This window comes from Molossus molossus, unplaced genomic scaffold, assembly GCF_014108415.1.
Source record: "Molossus molossus isolate mMolMol1 unplaced genomic scaffold, mMolMol1.p scaffold_m16_p_3, whole genome shotgun sequence".
Lineage (NCBI taxonomy): Eukaryota > Metazoa > Chordata > Mammalia > Chiroptera > Molossidae > Molossus > Molossus molossus.
The window spans coordinates 53,023,975-53,051,028 of record NW_023425366.1 but is presented as its reverse complement, the minus strand read 5'-3'; the positions used below and the strand labels follow the sequence as shown (position 1 = coordinate 53,051,028).

The 27,054-nt window shown below is 35.5% G+C and overlaps 1 protein-coding gene across 10 annotated transcripts in view; it reads left to right on the top strand.

Annotated features, from left to right (window-relative positions):
* Positions 1–27,054, top strand: part of AP3B1 (adaptor related protein complex 3 subunit beta 1) — a 281,299-nt gene that overhangs the window by 55,085 nt on the left and 199,160 nt on the right. For all 10 annotated transcript variants that reach the window (XM_036278963.1, XM_036278966.1, XM_036278970.1 and 7 more), the window contains 4 exons: positions 3,680–3,775; positions 4,384–4,544; positions 7,426–7,492; positions 25,352–25,534. In XM_036278963.1, the coding sequence (XP_036134856.1) occupies positions 3,680–3,775; positions 4,384–4,544; positions 7,426–7,492; positions 25,352–25,534 (507 nt within the window). The remainder of the gene's footprint in view (positions 1–3,679; positions 3,776–4,383; positions 4,545–7,425; positions 7,493–25,351; positions 25,535–27,054) is intronic.

The window sequence follows — 27,054 nt, the reverse complement described above, 5'->3', positions numbered from 1 at the left end:
TTGTTGGTTTATTGAAAAAGATGCTGGCTTAATCTTTTAATGTTATGGGGAAACTGACATAAGCTTCTTAAAGAGAATTGATGTTTTCTTGCTATTAACTGTAAAATTCATTTTTACAAGTACATCTGTCTTAGACACACAGTTGAGTTATATGTTATCTGCCATTCGATTTTAAATGATACCAAAAGTGACCTAGTAAGCAATCAGTGGTTATAGTACAAAAATAATCAAAGGTTTAGTCAATAACTCATGAAGTTTGATGTGCTAGTATTGATAAACTAATTAAACAGATCTGCCTGTGTTCTCCTAGCCTACTGGAGTTCTGCTATGATTAGCTTTACAGCAAGGAGTGTTGTAACATTGAATGAAACTAACTGTTCAGAAAACGATGTAGTCACGGAGCTGTAAGTACTCCCATTTCTGGTCACAGAATGGTTTCAGGGAAAGTAGGTTTTCTCTGCACACCTGCAGCCAGTCAGTGCATAGGCCTCTTGTGGTCAATATTGATTGATTCTTATAACAGAACTAGAACAAATTTAGTTGTTTGCAACCTTCTGTGATTTAATATTGTTATGTTTTTTGCTTTAACAGTCACAAAAATCCTCCTGTAATAGTGAGTAATTATAGCAATACCTACTAGCTCATTTGTGGTTCTGAATGTTTGTCTTGCCAATATAAATTTCTGGATATATTCTGGAGTTTATAACTCACCTTTAAAAGTTGACTGTACCAGTTACTTGGTAAATAAAGGTGTTACAAGAGGATGGAGGCAGTGGGTTGGACTCTAACCCATTCTTCGTTCACATCTTTGCAGAAAACTGTAGACTGAGATCTGAATATAATTAGTAAAGAGAAAGAATATTCTAAATGATTAATTTAAAAAAACCTCACAAGTTAAAGACTTTAGAGACAATCTTTATAATACCTATCATTTCTTCATAGTATGTTGGTGTCCTCCTAGACACCTGAATAGATGTAAATTATGACCATCTAGATCCTAGATGTAGCAATCTAATGGGAAATATCTTAAATTTCTTTCAATCTACCAAAGGTCTGTGATGTTTCCTTCAGCTGATAATTATTGAGCTCTTACTATATACCAGGCACTGTGACAGGTACGGGAAATATACAGATGAATAAGGAATCATTTCTATACTAAGTAACCTTGTGTTCATTCCAAAGTTGATTTGAGAAATAATATTATTTAAATACAGCTTGTATATTTATTTGATATGTTGAAATTGCTATGTATAGATCAGTCAACCTGCAAATGTTAATTGCTTTTTGACACTGTTGTAATCTTAGGAACTATAAAGTCTGGTGGGGGATAAAATCATCTATACCTCAAATAGTTAGATGAGTGTTTCTTAAATTGTAATTCAAGAATTTCTAACATTTGTATTTTCATTAAAGAAATCTAAAACATTGGGTATATTTTGGATCATTTGATTGCCATGTTATATACACAGAATTGTGGAACACATTTGTATTTTTGTGTAAGATCATTGGTTCTAAGGGATTATTTAAAGGGTGTAAAAAAAGAAAGGTTCATGGATCTAAGTGGGTTGATATCATATATAGATGTTAGTCACCTGGGTGACATTACAGTTGATTGATTGGCTTTTCCAAAGTGAGTTTGTTTTTGATTGGCTCATGTGATGCTTAGAAGTAAGGAGCTATAACAGATTGGTTGACTTACAGATTTGTTCATTTATCTGAGCTTTTGTTGATTTATTCAGCAGGTTTCCAAGAATTCTGGTGGCTATGTGTTGCCGACACTACAGAACAAACTATTTTCCTAGGGATCCTAAAAATAATTTGTTTGAGATTTTTTTCATAATGAAAAAGTTTAAAGTTGTTTTATAATCTGAGAAAATACTATTATTTTGTGTTGGAGGACGTCTGGAAAGAGGAGGTTTATTCCTAAAGTGAAAATATCATAATTGTTTTGTCTGAACACAGAAGTACTATTCATATTAAATTAAATAATATAGAAAGATGTAAAGGTGTAAAGAAGGTCACTAGTTACTACCAGGACCCAGAGATAATTACTGTTAACATTTTATTATATAGATTTCTCAACTTTTATGCTTACCTGGTTTGAATCCTGGTTCTTTATTTAATAGATGTGCTATCTTGGTCAAGTTACTTAACCTCTCTGTGCTTCAGTTTCTTCTTCTGTAAAATGGAAATAATAAGACCTGTTCATTGAATAGTAAATATAAAATGAAATAATCTAACTAAAACATCTAGAACAATGCCTGGCACATAGTTAATGCTATGTAAGTGTTTGATATTATTAGCATATTATGTCCTTTATAAGACATTTGTTTTCTGTTTTGTTTCTGCATTGGGACTTACCTAACAGTTGATGGTGACTTATAATTGGCAGGGTCTTTTTTGTTGTTGTTCCTTTTTTTGTTGTTCATAATATAATGGCACATATAGTCTGTTTTAGATTAATAAAATACAATATATGTATATCTATTTTTTTTATTAACACAGAAGTGAGATACAGTGCATATTATACCTTTAAAAATTTTACAAGGACATATTTTCAGTATGTATCGATTTACTTAATTCTATATAGTGGCTGCATAGTATAGTGTTACATAAAAGTACTGTATTTATTTAACTCTTCATTTATTAACGGGCATTTTATTGTTTTATATTTGCTTTGTTGGAAAATGTTGGTTAGTGAAACTTGGGGAAAAGTAGAGTGATAACCTGAGTGAAAGCTGAGATAAAAAGTACAAAGTGTTTTTGGGGACTATTTGTGTTTGACTCGAAGGAATTTTGGGGCAGATTTTGGGCTGTATTGAATACTGAGTTAAGGATTTTAGGTTTAGTTTTTAAGATTTTGTGGTCAAGGCACATGCCCTGGTTGCAGGCTCAATCCCCAGTAGGAGGTGTGCAGGAGGCAGCCAAACAATATTTCTCACATTTATGTTTTTATCTCTGTCTCCCCCTTCCTCTCTCTCTAAAAAATCAATAAAAACATATTTATAAATGTTTAAAAACTGTTTTCTGAACACATTTCCAGCCTTTGGGATTTTTGTCACACATTATTCTTACTGAACTGAAGATATTGTATGGTGTATATAGGAATGTGAATATTATCATAGAAACAGATTTGGAACTAGAGCACCTTTTGACAGAAGAAGCAGCATAACCTAGCACACCATATAATTAGTGAGCAGAACCTAAGTCCTTTGTATTATTTGTATCCCTCATTTTGAAAATGCTTTTGCAGTTCAGTTAATATTTTAATATTCTTGTATGAGTTTTGCTCAGGGACTTTTTTTAAACCTTGAGAGGAAGGACACCTTGATAGGATGTTACTATTATAGATAGGATTATTAAAATTCTTATTTCACAAGCTTTTTCTGTTACCATTCATTATCCTACAATATACAGGGTGGGGCAGAAGTAGAGATACAGTTGTGAGTACGAGAAACACAAACTTTAATTCTTGTATTATGTATTAATTATTGTACTGTTTTCTATACAAAAACTGTAAACCTACTTTTGCCCCACCCTATATTATCTTTATTTTACAATTTGGGCCAAAACCAGCTCAGTTATTTACTTCAAGGAAATTAAGAATGGATTTTGGAATAGAAAATGTGAATTTTCAATTTTCGCTCTGGCTAGGATTAAATGATTTCTCTTTGAACAGATCAAGAAGTTGGTATATGTTTACCTGGTTCGATATGCTGAGGAGCAGCAGGATCTGGCACTCTTGTCCATAAGTACTTTCCAGCGAGCTCTGAAGGTAAGTGATAGAGTGAGCAGGCAAATAGCTACAAGGTTTCTGCACAGTTGAAGATGTGTCATTTAAAGAAGTGGTGCAATAATTCTCTAAATGGCACAACAGTGATTTGAAAGAGGTCAGAGAGTTAAAAGACCTCTCACAGTGCCTGTTTAATAATTGATATAACAAACTGGACCTTGCCCTGTGTGTTTCAGTTTGTATATGTTCCTTGATGTTTAGTATAATCATTATAATGCATCAGAGAATTCTTCATCATTATATCAACTAGTTGTTGAAAGTGTACAGAGAGGGAACATGATTGTTAAAGATAACATTTATTACCTGTATCATTTTATTATTATGAAACTCAAAAAACCTAGTATGTTTAGTAGTAAATGATCAAGAATTATAACCATTACTTTTCTTATTAAAACATTATTCAGAGATTAAACATTTATTCATCCTTTTCTTACCCATTTCCATATACTGATTGTTTATTTTAAATAGGTAGCTCCCCCCCCCGCTATTGTTACATTGCACCCTATAAGCACCTATTAACTGTGTCATAAAGATTTCTTTGAAATACTGTAAACTTAATATTTTGATGAATATTTTTGCATAATTTTTAGGACCCAAATCAGCTAATTCGTGCCAGTGCTTTGAGAGTTCTGTCAAGTATTAGAGTGCCAATTATTGTACCTATTATGATGCTCGCTATTAAGGAAGCTTCTTCTGATTTATCACCATATGTTAGGAAGAATGCAGCCCATGCAATACAAAAATTGTACAGGTAGGTGCTTTGTTAATAATACCAAAGATCTCTAATGTTATGTGGAATGCTATAGTCCATGGAGGCGTATCTTATTAGCTCTTGTAACTAGTCTGTTCTTACACTAAGTAAACTCAGTGACTGAGTCCCTCCCACCCCCCAAACATTCTTTGGACATCTTTGTATTTTTTTTTAAAACCTCACCCACGGATATTTTTCCATTTATTTTCAGATAGAGAGGGAGGGAGGGAAACAGAGAGAGAGAGAGAGAAAGAAACATTGATGTGAGAGAGACACATCGATTGCTTGCCTCCCGCATGCCCTCGACAGGGCCAGGGACAAATGGCAACCGGGGTATGTGCCCTTGACCAGTATTGAACCCACGACTCTTTGGTCCGGGGGTTGATGCTCCAGCCGCTGAGCCAAACCAGCCAGGGTTAGACATCTTTTTTTTTTTATCCTCACCCGAGGACATTTTTTCATTTTTTGTACAGACAGAGTGGGAGGGAGAGAGAGGAAGAGAGAGAGAGGGAAACATCGATGTGAAAGGGACACATCGAGTGGCTGCCACCCACACGACCAACCAGGGCCGGGGACAAACTGCAACCAAGGTACATGCCCTTAGCGGGAACCGAACCCGGTTCTCTCCGGACTGCAGGCGGACACTCTGACCGCTGAGCCAAACCGGCCAGGGCGACATCTTTGTTTTGATTACAGAGACCCTATACAGGTTTTTACTTGTGAGCCTGTTAGGGCCTGTAATAATTTATAGATTTTATAACTTAAAAATAATCAGAATTTAAATTCTCATTAATATGATTTACCTCTCATGTACATGTACACATGTATTATTAGAAAATTATTTTCTGTTTGTTGTAGGGTAGAATTGTATGTTATCCTCTCCTTTTTTTTTTTTTTTTTTTTTTATCCTCACCCGAGGATATTTTTCCATTTTTTTGTACAGACAGAGTGGGAGGGAGAGAGAGGAAGGGAGAGAGAGAGGGAAACATCGACGTGAAGGGACACATCGAGTGGCTGCCACCCGCACGACCAACCAGGGCCGGGGACAAACTGCAACCGAAGTACGTGCCCTTAGCGGGAACCGAACCCGGGTCTCTCCGGACCGCAGGCCGACGCTCTAACTGCTGAGCCAAACTGGCCAGGGCTATGTTATCCTCTCAATTCATTTTGTTTCCCTTTCTTCATCTTTGGTCCTCCTATTTCCTTTCTTGTCAGATTCTTTTACAGAAGTATTTTAGTAAATATTTTTTTTAAATACAGTACCATACCATATTTGTATGATAATTATTAAAATACCATACATTTCTTGATCTCTGTGGTAAACATATTGCCTAAATAAAAATATTATTTTCTTCAATAATTTGGTATTATTTTCTGTTACTGTTAATTCCACAAGCTTTCATTAAGATTATTTTGTTTTCTCGTGCTGTGTTATATGTTTAAAATGTATGAAAACAGTAGAGGATGTAATATCACATATTTGAGGAAAAGAATCAAACGTATGCCAGATAATTAAAGGTAATCTATAATTGAATAAGATATCTGCATATGATATATATATGTACATACAAAGGCACACTGACAATGCATTTAATAGGATAGGGCTCAGAGGTTATCATAATGGGGTTTCAAAATGTAAAGATGTAATGAAATGCCATTACTTAGGAAAGACTTCCTGGAAAAGGAAGACTTGAGCTGAAATTCGAAAGAATCAAAAGGTTTGAATGTTCAGATAATTATGATGGTTAATAATAAACATATGTTATAAAAAATACAAACTCATTTTCTTAGATTAAGTGTCAAAGTTATATTTTACTTCTCACTTATTATCTTTTCTTGTTATAAACTTGCAGAATAAGATCAAAGCTTACTATGACGGTTCGTCACTGGGCTCCATTTTCTCTCTCCACCTTCAGCTTTTATTCTCCTTGCCTTGAATTTACAGTCTAGTAGCTCACTACTGCCCTTTTTTCCCTCTACGTAGTGTTTTTATCTCATTACCATCTCTTTTTCCTCCTTTAGTCTCTACCTCCTTACTCCAGTTCTCAAGTCAATTGTTTAAGATTCTTCTGAGATAGATTTCCTTAAGAAACCCTCCAAAACCCTCCGGCCTCCATTGGTGCCCTTTTTCTTTCTCCACATAATCCTATTACATATCTGTTATGTGGTGTGATTTTGTTTGGCACTGTCTTTACTAACCTCTGCTTATTTCTCTTTGTATACTCATTATTTAGCTTCTCAATAAATGAACAACAATAAAATTCTGTGCTAGAAAGAAATTATATTGTTGTCTATATTTCAGTGATTAGAGTTGCTATTAAGATGCATTTTTCAATTCTGTACATATGTAAACCTTTGCTTATATTTCTTGATTTTCGATGGCAGGTTTTATTGTGTATGTTTCCATCAGTGAACTAGAATGATACAGAATTCTTACATGGAAATTCTATATATTTGTTTTTGACAATTATGTTTCCAATATAGGAAATAATTGCTATCCTGTTATTTTCCCCCTCAGTTGAAAAAAGAATTTGTGGTTTATCTACTTGTAAATACTTTTTTTAAGGTTTTCTAACATTTTTTTTTAAGAAATGGACTTGTTCTTTAAATACTTTCATAATGGTATTGCTCTAATTACTTAATTATACTAATTAATTATGTTAATTACTTAATATGAGCAATTTTAGAGGGAAAGAATAGGACACATTTGGGAGGAAAGCATCCCATTTTATATTACATTTGTTTTCTGTTTGTTTCTATCTTTACATTATTCTCACTTTCCCTTCCCTTTTAAAGATTTCTCAGTAATTTTAAAATGGTTAGCTTCATTTAAAATTAGAATTAAAGAAAAAAATTTAATGTATTTTTTTTTATGTTTTAGCCTTGATCCAGAGCAGAAGGAAATGTTAATTGAAGTTATTGAAAAACTTCTGAAGGATAAAAGCACAGTAAGTAATATATTTTTATGTCAAAGTACAATTGTATTTTATTTATGTAGTATCACTTTACCATTGTATATTTGATAGAATTATTCTTACTGATTTTGAATGGCATAAAGTAGAACATTAAGAGCATTAATCCTTGAAGAATAAAAATATCCTTGTAAAGAGAAAGATTTAGTTTAGAATTTTAGTTTGTTACATGTTTCTTCATGAGAATCTGAAGAAGATCAAGTTGGGAAAAAATCCTTTCTTTAATATGTGACTAAATTGTTGACTGCTTTTAGTGCCAAAATTTTTGTTTCAAGCAATGATTTATTAGATTTTTTAAAGGCAGAATCACCTGGGCCTTGGCCAGTTTGGCTCAGCGGTTAGAGTATCGGCCTGTGGTCCTGGCCAGTTTGGCTCAGCGGTTAGAGCGTCGGCCTGCGGTCCGGAGAGACCCGGGTTCAGTTCCCGCTAAGGGCACGTACTTCGGTTGCAGTTTGTCCCCGGCCCTGGTTGGTCGTGCGGGTTGCAGCCACTCGATGTGTCCCTTTCACGTCGATGTTTCTCACTCTCTCTCCCTTCCTCTCTCTCCCTCCCATTTTATCTGTACAAAAAATGGAAAAATATCCTCGGGTGAGGATTTAAAAAAAAAAAAAAAAGAGTATCGGCCTGTGGACCGAAGAGTCCCGGGTTGTGGTTCGTCCCTGACCCGGATTGGGATCCTGCGGGTGGCAACCAATCAATGTGTCTCTCTCACATTGATGTTTTTCTCTCTCTCCCCCTCCCTCCCACTTTGTCTGAAGATAAATGTAAAAATATCCTTGAGTGAGGATTAAAAAAACCCAGCAGAATCACCTGGGAACAAATAATTGTTTTTTTTTGTTTTTTTTTTATCCTCACCCGAGGACATTTTTCCATTTTTTGTACAGATAGAGTGGGAGGGAGAGAGAGGAACAGAGTGGGAGGGAGAGAGAGGAACAGAGAGAGAGAGAGAAACATCGATGTGAAAGGGACACATCAAGTGGCTGCCACCCGCACGACCAACCAGGGCCGGGGACAAACTGCAACCAAGGTGCATGCCCTTAGTGGGAACCGAACCCGGGTCTCTCCGGACCGCAGGCCAACGCTCTAATCGCTGAGCCAAACTGGCCAGGGCCAAATAATTGTTTTAAAATAAAATTGTAAAAAGTATTAAAGAGATATTGAAAAATTAGAGGTATTATAAATTAAAAAAATACTGAACATTTTTATATGTACAAGACTGTTTTATTGGCTGGTAAGAATGATCTTACTGGTTATATGAGTCATCTTTTAGGAACGTACATAATTCCTCCTCCTTTCCTCTCTACTCCCCTTCTTTTAGTGTAGTGATAATGAAATCTAGGAATAGTGACAATCCATGAGTTCTGTGAGCAGACCTCTGAAAGAGCTGGTGTAATGGTTTTTTTGATGGAGGCTTCTGCACCCACCTGTGTGGCTCAACTATTGAGGAAAATGATGCCAGCTAATTGTAGGATGTTATCACCAAGGAGAATGTATATCTATACATAGCAGCTATCCAAATATAGTAGCCACTAGCCTTATATAGCTATTGTTGAATGGCATAGCATGTGGTTTATCATGGAGAAAGCTCAGTGAACACTTGAGAAGAAGGTGTATTCTGCTGTTGTTGGGTGGAGTGTTCTATATATGTCTGTTAGGTCTGATTAGTTTATAGTGTTGTTTAAGTCTTCCGTTTCTTTGTTTGGACTTCTGTCTGATGGTTTTATCCATTTCTGAACGTGGAGTGAAATCTGCTATTATTGTAGAGCTGTCTATTTCTTCTTTCAATTCTGCCAGTATTTACTTCATATATTTAAGAGCTCTGATGTTTGGTGCATATATGTTTATAATTGTTTTATTTTTTTTGTCATTGTAAAATGTCCATTTTCTAGTAATATTTTGTTTTAAAGTCTATTTTGTCCATTTTAAGTACAGGTGCTCCAGCTTTTTTTTTTTTTTTTTAATTGTTAAAAGTATTACAGATGTCCCCCCTTTTTCCCCTCACTGATCTCCTCCTCCTCTCTGCACTCCCCCCCCCTCCCGCCTTCACCACACTATTATGTCTGTCCATTGGTTATGCATATATACATATAAGTTCTTTGATTTATCTCTTCCTGCCCCCCACCTCTCGAGGTTTGACAGTCCACCTTTTTTATGGTAGCTGTTTACATGATGAATCTTTTTCCTTGTTGTTACTGTTAACCTGTTGGTATTTTTTAATCTAATGTGTGTCTCCTGTGGATTGCATATAGTTGGATCTTGTTTCTTAATCCAGCTTCACAATATGTGCTTTTTGATTGGATTATTTATTCCATTCACATTTGCTGTTATCATTGATATAGTTGAATTTACGGCTGCTATTTTACTTGTTTTTCTCTTTCATGTCTTTTTCATTCAGCATTTCTCTTTTATGCTTTCTTATTATATTAAGTGAATATGTTCTGTTGAACATTTTAATGCCTTTAATGAGGTTTTCACTATTTTTAAAAATATTGTATTATACATAAGATTATACTTGGAGATTTTATTCCTAGGCTATCTAGCAAATTTCTTTTCATCTATAATGTAGCATTTCTTCTGTAATGTTTGGTTTAATGTAGGAGGTAAGCAAATATAGTTTTGCTCAATAAATAAAGACAGACAAGTAATTCAATTCTCTTTTGTCTTATGTATGGCATACTTTTATTTGTTTCTAGGACCCAGGTACACAAACAGTGTTATTGATATTATGGTTAATGTGACTTTAGAAATAATAAAACTTATTTAGTTTCTTCTGTGTGCAAGGCATTTGCTAAGTACTATGGAGAATATGGTTAAGATGTACAAGAAACAAATCTTTAATATAATTTTTCGTGATTTCTTCTAAATTATACACTAAATGAAATTTGTGGCATTGCCTAGGAATGAAATCTCCATATATAATGTGTGCATGTCTTCCCAAACAAGATAATGTCACAGGTGAAAACTACAGTCTTTGGAATCAGACGGAAATGGATTTGTGTCTGAACTTTTGCCACGTAATAGCTATGTGTTAAGCCTTCATAAGTTTCAGTTTGTGTTGAATGAGTTGTTGTATATAAAACCCTCAGCACAGTGCCTGATACCATAAAAAGAGGTTAATAAATATTTCAGCGAAGAAAAAAAGGAATAAAAGGATGGTTTCTTTGTAAATTTGAAATGTTTATTTTTTATTTATTTATTTTTTATCCTTACCTGAGAACATTTTTTCATCCTTTGTTCAGATAGAGCAGGAGGGAGAAAGAGGAAGAGAGAGAGAGAGAGAAACATTGACGTGAAAGGTACACATCGAGTGGCTGCCACCCACATGACCCAACCAGGGCCAGGGACAAACCGCAACCAAGGCGCATGCCCTTAGCAGGAACCAAACCTGGGTCTCTCTGAACCGCAGGCCGATGCTCTAACAGCTGAGCCAAACTGGCCAGGGCTGAAATGTTTATTCTTGATTTCTAACCATTTATTTCCAAAAATATAGTAGAAGAAATACTGATACTTGTTCAAAATGGGTATTTAATATTTGTTAATTAATTATGGAATTTATTATATTCTTGGTGGTAAAAGTTAGGTGTTTACTATTTTTAATGTTTTGCTTCTCAAATGCTCAATGTTCAGAGTTAGGTATTTTTTGGAGTTTGATAGTCTATTATTTATGAGGCAATCTTTTATTTATATATTAAAAATTAAAACCACACCTGTATTTATTTTTCTATTTATATTAAACAGTTCATACCCATACCTTTAATTCCAGTATAACAGCACTGGTTTTCTTCTACCTTCCCTACCTTTTCAATGGGGCTTACATTATTCACAATATATTTAGTTTTTAGCTCTGTTCCAGAATGCAAGGACATGTTTCAGAATTGCTAACATGTACCTCTGTGGGGAGTGGTGAGATGGAGACAATAAACTGAGTTAAGGAGTGGTCTAGAGTTGCATTTTACCTTTGTCTTACTACTTTTATGCTATTATAAGTTGAAATTATTTTACCATTATATCATGGAATCTGTTATGCTGATATATAAGAAAGCTACTGATTTTCTGTATGTTAATTTTATGTCCTGCTTCTCTACTGAGTTCTTTCACTGTTGATTTAGTTTTGTTCATTCTTTTTTTTTTTTTTTTAATCCTCACCCGAGTATATTTTTCCATTTTTTGTACAGATAGAGTGGGAGGGAGAGAGAGGAAGGGAGAGAGAGAGAGAAACATCGACGTGAAGGGACACATCGAGTGGCTGCCACCCGCATGACCAACCAGGGCCGGGGACAAACTGCAACCGAAGTACGTGCCCCTTAGCGGGAACCGAACCCGGGTCTCTCCGGACCGCAGGCCGACGCTCTAACCGCTGGACCAAACTGGCCAGGGCAGTTTTGTTCATTCTTTATGGTTTATTCTAGAAAATTAATCATATCTGCAAAATTCCTATGACTCATTTTTTTTTGCCTAATTATATTGGCTTATACCTTTATTTATTTTTTTATCCTCACCCGAGGATATTTTTCCATTTTTTGTACAGATAGAGTGGGAGGGAGAGAGAGGAAGGGAGAGAGAGAGAGAAACATCGATGTGAAGGGACACATCGAGTGGCTGCCACCCGCACGACCAACCAGGGCCGGGGACAAACTGCAACCGAAGTACGTGCCCTTAGCGGGAACCGAACCCAGGTCTCTCCGGACTGCAGGCCGACGCTCTAACTGCTGAGCCAAACTGGCCAGGGCGGCTTATACCTTTAGTACAATGTTTAATAGTCATGGAGAAGGTAGGCATCCTTGCCTTGTTTCAATCTAAAGGAAATGCACAAGCATAATATGTCTGCATTAAGTAACATGCTGACCCTGAGGATCTTTTGTTTGTCTTTTAAATAAAATAGTTTACATGGTGTCTCAGGGTTACTTGAACTGGGTCAAATTTTTCCTGGTAACCAGTGAGCCTTTTCAAAATGTAGATTTAGATTTTTTATTATTTCTGAAAAGTGGTGTTTATTTATTTATTTTATATCATCATTTTATATATTAATTCTGTTCAGTTGTTACTTTTTCTTTAGGGATTTCAATTTTATGTGAGTTGAATCTTTTTTGCCTTTCTTGTATTTCAACCACTGTCTGTGTAAACCATTTTACTTCTTTCTTTACCTTATTTCCATTTTCTTGGGTGTTTTTTTTCCTACTGTTTTTTATGCCCCTTATTTAATTTTCATTCAACTATTTTTTTTCAGGGCACCTTGCAATTTAATCATCATGTCTGATTTTTTTTCTGTTTCTTACCTGGTTTCAATCAACTTCTGTTTTATTTCTTCCTGATGTCTTTTGTTCATTTTTGTTCTCTGTTTTTATTTTATTTTAATATCCTCACCAGAGGACATTTTCCCACTTTTGTTCAGATAGAGTGTGAGGGGGAGTGAGAAAGAGAGAGAGAGAAACATCGACGTGAAAGCGACACGAGTGGCTGCCTCCCGCATAACCCCAGCCAAGGCCGGAATGAATTGCAGCTGAGGTATGTGCCCTTAACCAGAACTGAACCCGCGACACATTGGTCCTGGACCTACGCTGTAACACTGAACCATACGCACCAGGGTCTGTTCTCTGTTTTCCAATTTCTGATCCAGGTTCATTTTTTCCATCTCCAAATGCTTCTTTGAGAATGCTTAATTCATTTTGGACTGTTATGTTACGGTTTTCTTTCGCTTCATCATTGAATATTTTATGGATAATTTTCATCAATTGAATTGTTTTGATTTTTATTTCCTGGTTGTTTTTGGATAGAGTTGGTGGTTTGAGTTTGAGGTACTTTGCAAAATACCTTGTACAGGGTACCATCTCTGTCAGAATAACAAAGTATGTTTTTGGTTTTTAAAAAAAAAATTAATTTGAAATGGCCTGCCTGCCTTCCTTCCAATGGATGGCATCTGTTGGAAAGAATATATGTCCTAAGATTATTTTGATTATTATTATTATTTTTTTTTTCTTGGAGCCTAAATACTTTTCTTATTTTTTTCTGTCACCTTACAGTTTCTGAGGTGCTCCTTTCCTCCACCTACTTTTAAACCATTTTCTCCTTGAAACTGTCTCTTTCCAAGATAACCTTACTGAATTCCACTCCTCCCTCTAGTGAAGTCCCTTTCTGGTAATCTACTTTGCTCTACCAGGAATCTTTTGCAGTATTTTCATGCTTAGAGTTCTCTTTCTGCTGTTGATTTTAGTTACCTCTTATGCCTACCACCAACTCCTGTCTGATTTGTTTTGGGCATTCTTACCAGACTCTCATAGGTCTCTGTGAAGTTTTGTGATATAACATGAAAGATAATTGTTTGGGATTGAGGACTGACGTTTCTACTTACATGTAATTTGAAGTTTGGAGATTCTCTGTGTTTTAGTTATCCTTACGACATAGATTTACATCTTCAGTTTTTCTGGGTTTGGATTGGAAGATTCAGATCTATCCAACTTCCAATAGTATTTAAATTAGTTTTGTTTTGAAAATGTTTTCTAATTTTTTTCCTTTGTATGATTATAATCTCATAGAAATATTAAAAATATTCTAGAGATCTATAAAGATGTTTATGGATTGTATCTTTATTATTACTTTTGCTTGTTGCATGTAATACTTTATTAAGGGAAGACAGCTACATTTCTTCTCTCCCCTAAATTAATAATGTCAGCATTGACATTTAAAATCATTAAGAAGCCCTGGCCGGTTTGCTCAGCGGTTAGAGCGTCCGCCTGCGGTCCGGAGAGACCTGGGTTCGGTTCCCGCTAAGGGCATGTACCTCGGTTGCAGTTTGTCCCCGGCCATGGTTGGTCGTGCGGGTGGCAGCCACTCGATGTGTCCCTTTCACATCGATGTTTCCCTCTCTCTCTCTTCCTCTCTCTCCCTCCCACTCTGTCTGTACAAAAAATGGAAAAATATCCTCGGATGAGGATAAAAAAAATAAAATAAAATAAAATAAAATCAATAAGAATTCCAAATTATTGTTGTTTAACAATGTCACTATTAAGGAGGACTGTACATATAATGCCCATTTTTCTCATTCTTGTTCGTCCTGTCATTGTTCCAGAGTTTCAACTATTTAAAAATTTTAAAAATTTATTTTTATTGCTCTGTAGTGTTTATTTAGCTTTATCTTCCTTCCTCAACATTGTTCTGTGCCTCCCACCTCCTTCTGTGTTCATTGTTTTGTCCGTTAAATGAAGTACAAGCACACACACACACAAAGTAAATAAAAAAAAAATAAAAATTTCACCATTAAATGAACGAGGTTCATTTTATTTCCACATTTTGAAAAGGAATGTATTTGTTATCAGCAGGAGCTTCTTGGGATCATTATCATGATGACATTGCTGTTGCTGGTGATAAAATAAATTTGAAAGGTGTTAATATATTTTAAAAGTTTTCATTTAACCTGTTGATTTTGAGATATACCTCCAATTGCTTATTTTAGCCTAAGAAGATTTTCTTTCAATTGAGATATCAAAGAAAACTAGTTCTGTAATTCTCGTTTGAGGGAACGGTGGAATATACACATATTAAAATATAATAGATTGGCTTTTCTGTTTTACTAGAGAAAGACAAATATTTGTCATATGACTAGTTCTTTCCTAAAAATAAATCACTTTGGGTTTAGGAGTATAGTTATGGTAATATAACTGGAAGAATATTTTAGTGTTAATTAGATACTGTTGTCTGAATATATCTGTAAAATTTTAAAGCATTGAATATTTTATCTATATTCTATCACATCCAATCAATCATTACAAGTTTTCTTTGTATAATTTCATTTTGTATTCCTACATTTACCATTTTCATCCTGTTTTCTTTATTTAATAGGTCCTGAACACTTCTTTCTTTTATTAATTTATTTTTGTTACAGATGTTTCTCCTTTTTTCCGCATTGACATCCTCCTCCCCATACACCCCAACCCGTCCCCAGCTTTGTTTTCCATGTCCATCGGTTATGTGTACATGCATGTAAGTTCTGTGGTTTATCTCTTCACTCCCCCCGCTTCTGAGAGTTGTCATTCTGTACCCTGCTTCCACATCTCTAGGTCTACCCTGTTCCTCAGACTGTTATGTTAATTATATTCCAAAAATAAGTGAGATCATGTGATATTTGTCTTTCTCAGCTTGGCTTGTTTCGCTTAGGATAATACTCTCCAGGTCCCTCCATGTCGTCTCGAAGGATAAGAGATGTTTCTTTCTTACACCTGCATAGTACTGCATTGTGTATATGTACCATGGCTTTTTTATCCATTCGTCTACTGATGGACATTTGGGCTGTTTCCAAATCTTAGCTATTATAAATAGTGCTGCTATGAACATGGGGGTACATACATTCTTTCTGATTAGTTTCAGGTTTCTTAGGGTATATTCCTAGAAGTTGGATCACTGGGTCAAATGGCAATTCAGTTTTTAATTTTTTGAGGTAACCCCATAGTGTTTTCCACAGTGGCTGCACCAGTCTGCATTCCCACCAGCAGTGTACTAGAGTCCCCTTTTCTCCACACCCTCCCCAACACTTGTTGTTGATGGCGGCCATTCTGACAGATGTGAGGTGATACCTCATTGTTGTTTTAATTTGCATCTCTCTGATGATTAGTGATGTTGAGCATTTCTTCATATGTCTCTTGGCTATTTGTATGTCCTGTTTGACGAGGTGTCTATTTAGCGCCTCTGCCCATTTTTTTAATTGGGTTCTCTGTCTTCCTTTTGTTGAGTTGTGTGAGTACTCTATATATTTTGGAAATGAACCCCTTACCTGATGTATCATTGGCAATGATGCTCTCCCATACAGTGGGTTTCCTTTCCATTTTGATGGTTGTTGCTTTTGCTGTGCAGAAGCTTTTGAGTTTTATGTAGTCCCATGTGTTCATTTTTTTCCTTAGTTTCTGTTGTTTTAGGTGATTTATCAGTGAAAATTCTGCTGCGTATGATGTCTAAAATTTTGTTGCCTACATTTTCTTCTAGGATTTTTATGGATTCACGAGTCACATTTAAGTCTTCTGTTCATTTTGAATTTATTCTTGTGTGTGGTGTAAGTTGATGGTCTAGTTTTATTTTTTTGCATGTAGCTGTCCAGTTTTCCCAGCACCATTTATTAAAGATGCTGTCTTGACTCCATTGTATGCTCTTGCCACCTTTGTCAAATATTAATTGAACATAATGTCTTGGGTCAATTTCTGGGTTCTCTGTTCTGTTCCACTGGTCTATATGCCTGTTCTTGTGCCAGTACCAGGCTGTTTTGATCACATTAGCTTTGTAGTGTAACCTGATATTCGGTATTGTGATCCCACCTACTTTGTTCTTCCTTTTCAAGATTACTGTGACTACTCGGGGTCTTTTTTGATTCCATATGAAGTTTTGAAGTATTTGTTCTAGTTCTGTGAAATATGTCGTTGGTATTTTGATGGGGATTGTATTCAGTCTATATTTTGCTTTGGGTAGTATGGACATTTTAATGATGTTAATTCTTCCAATCCATGAACAAGGTATGCGCTTCCACTTTTTTATATCTTCCTCTATTTCTTTTATCAATGTCCTGTAGTTTTCTGCAAATAGGTCCGTTACTTCTTTGGTTAAGTTTATTCCTAAGTATTTTAATATTTTTTGCCACGATGGTAAATGGGATTTTTTTATTTTAGTTTCTCTTTCTGTGAGTTCATCATTGGGGTATAAGAATGCCATTGATTTCTTTACGTTATTTTTCTATCCTGCTACTTTGCCAAATTCATTTATTAAGTCTAGTAGATTTTTGATGTAGTCTTTAGGGTTTTCTATATATGATATCATGTCATCTGCAAATAATGACAGTTTTACTTCCTTCTTTCCAATTTGGATTTCTTTTATTTTTTTCTTCATGTCTGATTGCTGTGGCTAAGACTTCCAGTACTGTGTTAAATGGGAGTGGCAAAAGTGGGCATCCCTGTCTTGTTCCTGTTCTTAAGGGAAATGCTTTTACTTTTTGCCCATTGAATATGATGTTGGCTTTAGGTCTTTTATATATGGCCTTTATTATGTCGACACATGATCCCTCTATCCCCAGAATGCTGAACATTTGTATCAGAAATGTTTTTTTTTTTTTTTTTTATCCTTATCTGAGGACATTTTTTGATATTTTGTTCAGATGGAGTGGGAGGGAGAGAGAGAGAGAAAGAAACATCGACATGAAAGGGACACATCGAGTGGTTGCCACCCACAGGACCCAACCAGGGTCGGGGACAAACTGCAGTTGAGGTACATGCCCTTAGTGGGAACTGAACCTGGGTCTCTCTGGACCGCAGGCCGACACTCAAACCGCTGAGCCAAAATGGCCAGGGCTGTATCAGAAATGGGTGCTGGATTTTGTCGAATGCTTTTTCAGCATCTATTGATATGATTATGTGGTTTGTATCTTTCATTTTGTTTATGTGGTGTATCACATTTATTGATATACGAATATTGTGCCAGCCTTGCATCCCTGGCATGAATCCCACTTGGTCATGGTGAATAATTTTTTTATGTATTGTTGTATCCAATTTCCTTTTATTTTGTTCAGGATTTTGGCATCTATGTTCTTCAGGGATATTGGCCTGTAGTTTTCTTTCTTTGTAGTGTCTTTTTTTGGTTTTGAAATGAGAATTAATGCTGGCCTCATAAAACGAGTTTGGAAGCCTTCTTCTTGAATTTTTTGAAATAGTTTGAGGAGAATGGGTTCTTTTTTGAATGTTCGGCAAAACTCCCCCGTGAAGCCATCTGGGCCTGGGCCTTTGTTTGCTGGGAGAGTCTTGAATACCTCTTCAATTTTCTTAGTTGTTACTGGTCTGTTCAAGTTTTCTATCTCTTCCGGGTCCAGTTTTGGGAGACTGTGTGTTTCTAGAAATTTGTCCATTTCACTTAGATTGTTAAATTTGTTGCCATATAATTGTTCCTAGTATTAGGTAACGATCTTTTGTATTTCTGTGGTGTCAGTTGTTACTTCTCTTTCATTTCCGATTTTGTGTATTTGGTTTCTCTCTCTCTTTGTTTCTTGGTGAGTCCAGCTAGGGGTCCATCAATCTTGTTTATCTTTTCGTTAAACCAGCTCTGTTTCATTGATCCTTTGAATTGTTGTTTTGGTCTCTATTTCATTTATTTTTGCTCTGATCTTTACTATTTCCTTCCTTCTACTTGCTCTGGGGTTTTCTTTTTGTTTGCTTTCTAGTTCTTTAAGTTGTGAGGTTAGACAGTCAATTAGAAATTATTCTTGTTTCTTGAGGTAGGCCTGTAGTGCTATGAACTTCCCTCTCAGAACTGCTTTTGCTGCATCCCATAGATTTTGTGTTGTTGTGTGGTCATTTTTATTGGTTTCCAGGAAGTTTTCAATTTCTTCCTTGATCTCCATGGTAACCCATTCATTGTTTAATAACATGCTGTGTAGCCTCCCTGTGTTCAAATGTCTTTGCATGTTTTTGTTGCTATTGACTTCTAGTTTCATGCCATTGTCATCTGAGAAGATGCTTGATATGATTTCAATCTTCTTGAACTTGTAGAGATTTCGTTTGTGTCCTATCATATGGTCTATCTTTGAGAATATCCCATGTGCACTTGAGAAGAATGTGTATTCTGTAGTTTTGGGGTGTAATTCTCTGTAGATATTTATTAAATCCATTTGGTCTAGTGCTTCATTTAGAGTCTCTGTTTCCTTGCCAATTTTTTGTCTAGAGGATCTATTCAGCAGTGTCAATGTGGTATTGAAGTCCCCTGCTGTGATTGTATTGCTGTAGATTTCTCCTTTGAAATTCTCCAGGAGATTTTTAATATATTTTGGTGCTTCTATATTGGGTGTATTTATGTTTATCAAGGTTATATCTTCCTATTGGATAGATCCTTTTAATATTATGTAGTGGCCTTCTTTGTCTCTAGTTATGGTCTTCATTTTGAAATCTATTTTATCAGATATAAGTATTGCTACCCCAGCTTTTTTTTTTTCTTTTCATTTTCTTGGAAGATTTTTTCCCATCCCTTCACTTTCAACCTATGTGAGTCTTTTGTTGTGAGGTGGGTCTCTTTTAAACAACATATAGATGAGTCATGCTTTCTTATCCAATCAGCTACTCTGTATCTTTTTATTGGAGTATTCAGTCCATTTACCTTTATGGTGATTATTGATATGTACTTATTTATTGCCATTTTTGTTTAGTTTGGTTACATTTTTCTTCCCATTTCTTCTAGCAATTACAGCAGTCCTTTTAACATTTCTTGCAGTGCTGGTTTGGTGCTCATGTATTCCCTTATCCTTTTTTTGTCTGGGAAGTTCTTTATTTTACCTTCTTTTTTTTTTATCCTCACCAGAGGACATTTTTTTCCATTTTTTTGTTCACATAGAGTGGGAGGGAGAGAGAGGAAGAGAGAGAGAGAGAGAGAAACATTGACGTGAAAGCGACACATCAAGTGGCCGCCACCCACACGACCAACCAGGGCCAGGGACAAACTGCAACCGAGGTACGCACCCTTTGTGGGAACCGAACCCGGGTCTCTCTGTTCCGCAGGCTGACGCTCTAACCGCTAAGCCAAACCAGCCAGGGCTTGACCTTCTATTTTGAATGACAGCCTTGCTGGGTAGAGTAGTCTTTTATTCAGATCCTTGGTTTTCATGACCTTGATTACTTCATGCCATTCCTTTCTGGCCTGTAGTGTTTCTTTTGAGAAGTCTGCTGATAGCCTTATGGCGGTTCCTTTGTAGGTAACCTGTTTCTTATCTTTTGCTGCTTTTAGAATTCTCTCTTTTGGCTTTTTAATTACTATGTGTCGTGGTGTGGATCTTTTTGGGTTCTTCTTACTTGGGGCTCTCTGTGCTTCTTAAACTTGAATGTGTTCTTCCTTCACCAACTGAAGATCATGGCTCTGAATTCTAGCTCTGTTAACTTCCCCAACTGCTCCACATTTATCTCATCTTCGGTAGAGGTCTCTTGTTCTTTTATTTGGCTTTTATTTCTGTGTTTCACCATTTTGGCTATCACGGTGGGCTTTGGAGCCTGCCAAATTTTCCCTGTGGGTGTTGGTGTTCTGCTGTTTGTGGCTCCCTCTTCTGTGTTTGGATGAGTGAGGGAGGACCCACGTTTAACACCACTGTCAAGTCTTACTTTCCTGGTTAGAGTTGCTTGCCCAGGAATGGTACAGTTATTCTCTAGATTTTTGCCTGCAGGCTATCAGTAGAGGTTACTTGAAAAGTTTTGGATTGTCAGTTGAATCAAAAACTTCCTCAGGTGCTTAGCATAAGGGGATTTCCCAATGGTGGGGCAGATGCTGGTTATTAGTGAGCCTCAATTTGCATTTCAATGACCCACCTGGGTGGGGTTGAATCTCTGAGGGAGGGGCCCGCTGCTTCTCCGCAGAGCCCTGGGAAGGAGCAATATGGCCACCGTCTTGCATGGCTGCAACTCAGCAAAAGCTCTGAGCCCCCTCCAAATCCCGAGTGTCCCCACACAGTTCCAGTCCAGTCTGCCCTCCCTCTGCTGGGGCCCAAGATGAGTGAGTGGCTGTGGCCATTTTAGCATTTTTCCCAGCTCTGCACTTTGAAGCCACTCGGGAGTTCAACCCAAGGGCGCTGTTCACAGCTAAGACCATTGTTGTCTATGGGCTCCCAGCCCTCCTCTTGCGCCTCCGCAATCCTACCGGGATCCAGTCAGTGTCCCTGGTTATATGATCCTTGCAAGCTGCTTTTCTGTTGCTTTTTCTCGTCGGTTTGTCTGTTTTAGTTGTAATTCCAGTTTGGTCCTGGGAAATGGTCTGCATAGCTTCCATTCACTCTGCCGCCATTTTTGATTCTGTCTTATTCTTTCTTTTGGGATTTGTTTTTTGGTTTCAGCATTTTGGCTATCTCAATGGGTTGTGGATCTTGCCATATTTTTCCTGTGGGTGTTGGTGTTCTTCTGTTTGTAATTTCCTCTACTATGTTCGGATGAGCGTGGGAGGACCCATGTTAAACACCACTGTCAAGTCTTACTTGTCTAGGATCGATGTGCAAGCCCAGGAATGGTTCTTTAATCTCTAGTTTTTTGCCTGGAGGCTGTTGTTTACCTAAGAGCCTTGGGTTCTCAGTTGAATAAAAACTCCCTCAGGTGTTCAGTGTAAGGGGATTTCTTGAGGGTGGGGCAGATGCTGGTTTCAATGAGCCTCAGCTTGCATTTCAATGGCCCACCTGGTTGGGGTTGTATCTCTGACGTAGGGGCCACTGCCTCTCTCCAGAGCACTGGGAAGGAGTAAGATGGCCACCAGCCTATGTGGCCGCAACTCAGCAAAATCTCTGAGTGCCCTCCAAATCCCAAGTGTCCCCATAAAGTTCCATTTCCGTCTGCTCTCTCTTTGCCGGATCCCAAGATGAGTGGCTGTGGCTATTTTAGTGCTCTGTTCCCACTCTGTGCTGTGGAACTGGCTTGGGATTTTAACCCCGAGGGCGCTGCTCACAGCTAAGACCACTTCTCTCCGTGGACTCCCAGCCCCCTTCTCGTGCCTCTGCAGTCCTACCAGGGCCTATTCAGTGTCCCTGGTTATATGGTCCTTGCAAGCTGCTTTTCTGTTGCTTTTTCCCAACGATTTGTCTTTATTTTAGTTGTAATTCCAGTTAGTTCCTGGGAGATTGTCTGTGTAGCTTCCATTCACTCTGCCGCCATTTTGGAATCCCTTCTGAACATTTCTTCACTACAAATAAATTCATTAAAAAATTTGTAACACTTTCTCTGTTGTTGTTTTTAATGTAGAAATTCATATTTGTTGAGCTATTTAAGCGTAGCAGTGGACAGTATCTCTATTATTTATAATACCTCAAAAGCAGCCTGTTATTCATTTTTCTTTTAGGTTAATTTCAAAGAAATCCATTTGATGGAATTTAACTATCTAATAGAAGACACAGTTACTTAAGAAAACAACTTTGGTCTATGGCTACTCAAAAACTGAGTTATTTTTGTTTTTTCCAAGCGAAAGTTTAGCTACAAAATGATGTTTAATATATTGGTAGTTCATATAGCTACAAAAATATATTTAATGAATATATTGGTAGTTCATAACTAAGCTGTGGGGATAAGACACCATTTTCTAAGTTATTGATTTAATGTTGGTAAAAGCCTCACTGTTGTGGGCAGAAAAACACATCTCTGAGTTTGTGCAGATGTTTTGTTGTGATAGATCTATTATCCAGCTATTAGAAGATAAATGACTGATCTTTCCCATTTTCCATGCCTCAAGAAAATTGAAATAAGAAGGGGAATATCATTTGGGCTGTATGATTAGGGCACGTTGGATGGCCATTAATTTAAGAGAAGAAAATCTTGGCAGCATTGGCCAGCTTATACCATATTATCAATCAAACCTTGATGCACTTCTTGTGATGACCCAGCACTCTCAGGTTTTTGCAACGTTAATTAGAATTCATGACAAAATAGATGCAAGGAAACGTTTTGTACCCTTCATAATTTTATAGAAAATTTATTGTTATTAGTGGAACCATTTGCTTAGTGTGATTTTTTTCATTACCAGCTTGTCAACTAGCATAGATAATCTGGAGAAAATATGAACTCCATAGATGGGGTGTCACTTTTGTTGATGGTTCATGTAGTTTACCTTGGAGCACAGCTAATGGCTGAAGTTCATAGCAACAGCACAGAAAAACGTGGCAACCAAGGGAAGATAAATGAACCATGTTTATTGCTTTAATATAAAAAATACATAAATGGAAAACTGCATTTGAATTTGATGAGCTCATTGCTAGTTTTGTTGGAGTGATTTATTTTTCTCCTTATATAAAAAGCTACTATTGACACAGTACGATAGAAATTAACTGTCTTTTTTAGGGAAACTAATATTTTTGTTTTTCAAATCTGAGTACAACGTTTTATTTTAATTCTGGGGGTTTTATAGAATATTGAACATTTAACAGACCAAAATTATCAATTCTTCTGGCAGTGTTTTAACCTAGGGTAAGTTTCTTAAAACCATACAACAAAATATCTAACATAGCCCATTTTATTTTGTAAAGGTACTTTTTTAAAACATCCTTCCTAATTATTTATCTATTTCCTTAAACTTTATTTGTACTTAAGTAATTTCTTTTTTTATGTTCTTTGTTAGTACTTAAGAATTATTTGGTATCTATAATTACATTTAATAGCATGTGGTAGCTGATTTTTCGTTTATTGTTTGGTATCTACTAAACACTTTTAAAATAAGAATTTCTAGGCTTAGGCAAAATAACTTGATTTTACATAATAGTTCTTAAATTTAAACTTTGTTGAATTACTATTTCAATTCCATGGATTATTTTATTCTAACTGGTATTGTTTATTTTTGTAGTTGAACACCTTTTACCAATTAATATATGTCTATATATAAAATAGATGTAAATATAGACATATTTCACAATTACTAAGTTATTTTATAGTTTGATGTCATAAACTTAGTTGTTTCAAGAGATTTTTAAATGATATTCTATCCTTTTGAAATATGATTATACAGAATATAAAGAGTGATTTATGCAGAAGACATCAAAATGTAAAGTTGAAAACACGAACTTAACTTCCTTTCCATATCAATAGCAAATAGAAAATTATATGTATAATACATTTTTATTTAGTTCACACAAATAATCAATTCTTTGCTTTTTCAATTGAGGTGCATACATGCTGAGACCAGCAGGCACCAGTACTGGGCAGGGCTGGAGTCAATAAATGCAGCTTCACGTTTATACTGATTGGTAATTCATAAAATCCCCACAGGACTGGAAACTTGTTTAGCATAATAGCAAGTCTATATTCTGAGCTGTTTTCTTTCAATTGTATTGTTGGTTGCATATTAATAAACTAAATGTCAGCCAAGTAGAGGGACAAACATTAAAAATATGAATATCATTGTATCTAATATTTTTCAAAAAGTACCATTTCAGTAAGTTATATTTCTATTTAATTGCTTATTTTAAGTCCTTGGGGAAATTTGAGACATTGAAATGAAGATCCCTAGTGTTCAGAAAGAATGTATTAATTTATTTTTTCAAAACTATCTGATATTGTTGGTTAATGCACATATATATCAGTAGTACATATATAAAAGTATTTGTATATTATATATTTTGCTTAGCTTGTATTTTTATACCAAAGAAATCTTGATTTCACCGCTTTGCAAAAGCATGAATACTCCAAAAACAGCATTTATGGTTTATTACTTGGCCTTAGAGAAAGCTGCCTTTTGTTGGTAATTTATTATTTCAACTTGCACACAAAAATGTTAAAAATGTACTAAAATTTTAGCCTGTGTTTTCTTTGTAAATAAATTATATTGGTAAAAACAGGTGGATTTAAGTGTGTACAATATGAACGTGTTTTTGTTTCAAAAACATGAGTTACACACATTTTAAGATAAATTCATTGTGAAATTATTGTTATTCTCATTGTAAACTGACATGATGTGGTCCTTGTTAGTGTCTTGATTCTTTTTCTGGATATTGTCATGTACTAAATAGTGAATCTTTAGATTAGAATTTAGCTTAGCTTTAAAAATGTGCATGACGAATGTGTTTAATCCATATATGAACAATTTGTAGAAATTTAACCTGATTAAATAAAAAAATTACCAGAATTTCTAATATTAATACTTAAGAAAAATATTAGTTTTGTAGACATGTTACAACTCTTAAAATTATTCTTTAAGGAAGTGATACTTTAAAATTTGTTATTTAAACATGTATAATATTTATTAATTAAATGATTGAATATTTTAAACATTGATTGTCATAACACTGATTGTACCTCTGAAATGCCTAAGTAGAATCTTTGACGGTGGGGAAACTTTTTTTTAATGAGTTACTATTTCTTTCTTTTCTAGCTGGTAGCTGGCAGTGTTGTGATGGCTTTCGAAGAAGTATGCCCGGATAGAATAGATCTTATTCACAAGAATTACCGCAAGCTATGTAATTTACTAGTTGATGTAGAAGAGTGGGGACAGGTTGTCATAATCCACATGCTAACTCGATATGCTCGTACACAGTTTGTCAGTCCTTGGAAAGAGGTAAGTGTTGAATAATCTTCCATTTACAAAAAAAAATAAGAAAATGGATGAGCTTTAAAAATGTGTATAAGAAATTAAGAGTAGTAAATTATAGAAACCTGTGTATTTAAGGAGATACCGTTTTTTTCATGTTCTTTTGGAAAGCAGGAAACCAATATACAGTAAATACAAGGATAATTGGTCTTTGGGCAATTGTTGAATATACTTAATGGCACAGTGTTTACCATGTTAGGTTATTCTACTTAAAAGTCGAAGTATATTTTGAATTATTTATATATAAAAGTCTTATGTCACATAGAGCTCTTAAATTGATGCAGTTTTACAACCATCTGTGCATTTTTTTTATAAAGTTAATTTTATTTATCATTGATCAGAGCAAACTTTTGATGGCACTTATACTGGATTAAGGAACATGTCCATGCTGCAGTGTCTTGACCCTTTCATGTAAATGGTAACTTTGAGAGATTTTTGTTGCTAATAGCTAGTTGTTGAGTTTCAGCCAGTTCCTTTCCAGAGTGCTATTCAGATATTTTGTGATTGTTGTGTAGGTTATAGATAGGTACTTTTCCTTACCTAGCCATTGTCACTATTTAATAACACTTTCTATTGTACTCCCCTGTCAAATTATTTTCAGTAGCTTTATGCAAATGACGTAGAAATTGGAGTAAAAATATATACATTCTTTACCATATCTTCTAAAAATATGTAATAAACTTTAATATCTCTGTCCTTGTAGCTTGTCTGTTTATCTGCGTTCCTTGAAATTAATTTCATTTTAGATAAAATTCATATTTAAAGATATTTGTAAAACAAAAGTTATGTTTTACATTACACATATATTTATTCTTTTGACAGACAATTTGAGAGGTTAATATTATATGCATTCTTTATTTTTACATGTTAACTATATGAACCTTAGTTAATACAAACATGAGATGAACTCTGGTAATTGTCCTGGTACACTGGAATTGAGCTAAATAATTGTTCATCTTTGCCCTTATTTGCAATCTGACCTAGGCTTTATTCTAAATTATGTGGCTAATAGATGAATTCAGTAGTTTTCAAGTGTGCTCCTCTGCCCTCAGATGCTATAGTACTGCCACCGGAACAACCAAGGAAGTACTGCTCTAGACTGTTCCAAACAGGGCAGGCTTCGCCTTTGCCTGCTTTCGTGTGCAGCTTTGCATATGCTTTCCTTTGAGAAAGATTCCTTGGCAAAAGTAAAGGGAAAAAAAAACAACAACACTAAAATAGAAGATTTGTAAAGGTTTAGTTAACTATAATCATATATATTCTTAAAAAATATTATAGAAGCAATTCAAACTCATGGTGAAATAAATGTCTTCCTTTTCATAACATCTTGGTTGACCCTTTAGAGGCAATTAATTACTGGCAGCCATTTAATTTTAGTTCTAGTGGTTATAAATTTTATTTTGGATAATACATTTCACTTTATTTATTAATTTAAAATGATATTAGTTGATGCCAAAATAAGATAACAGACTTGTGTCTCTTTGGAT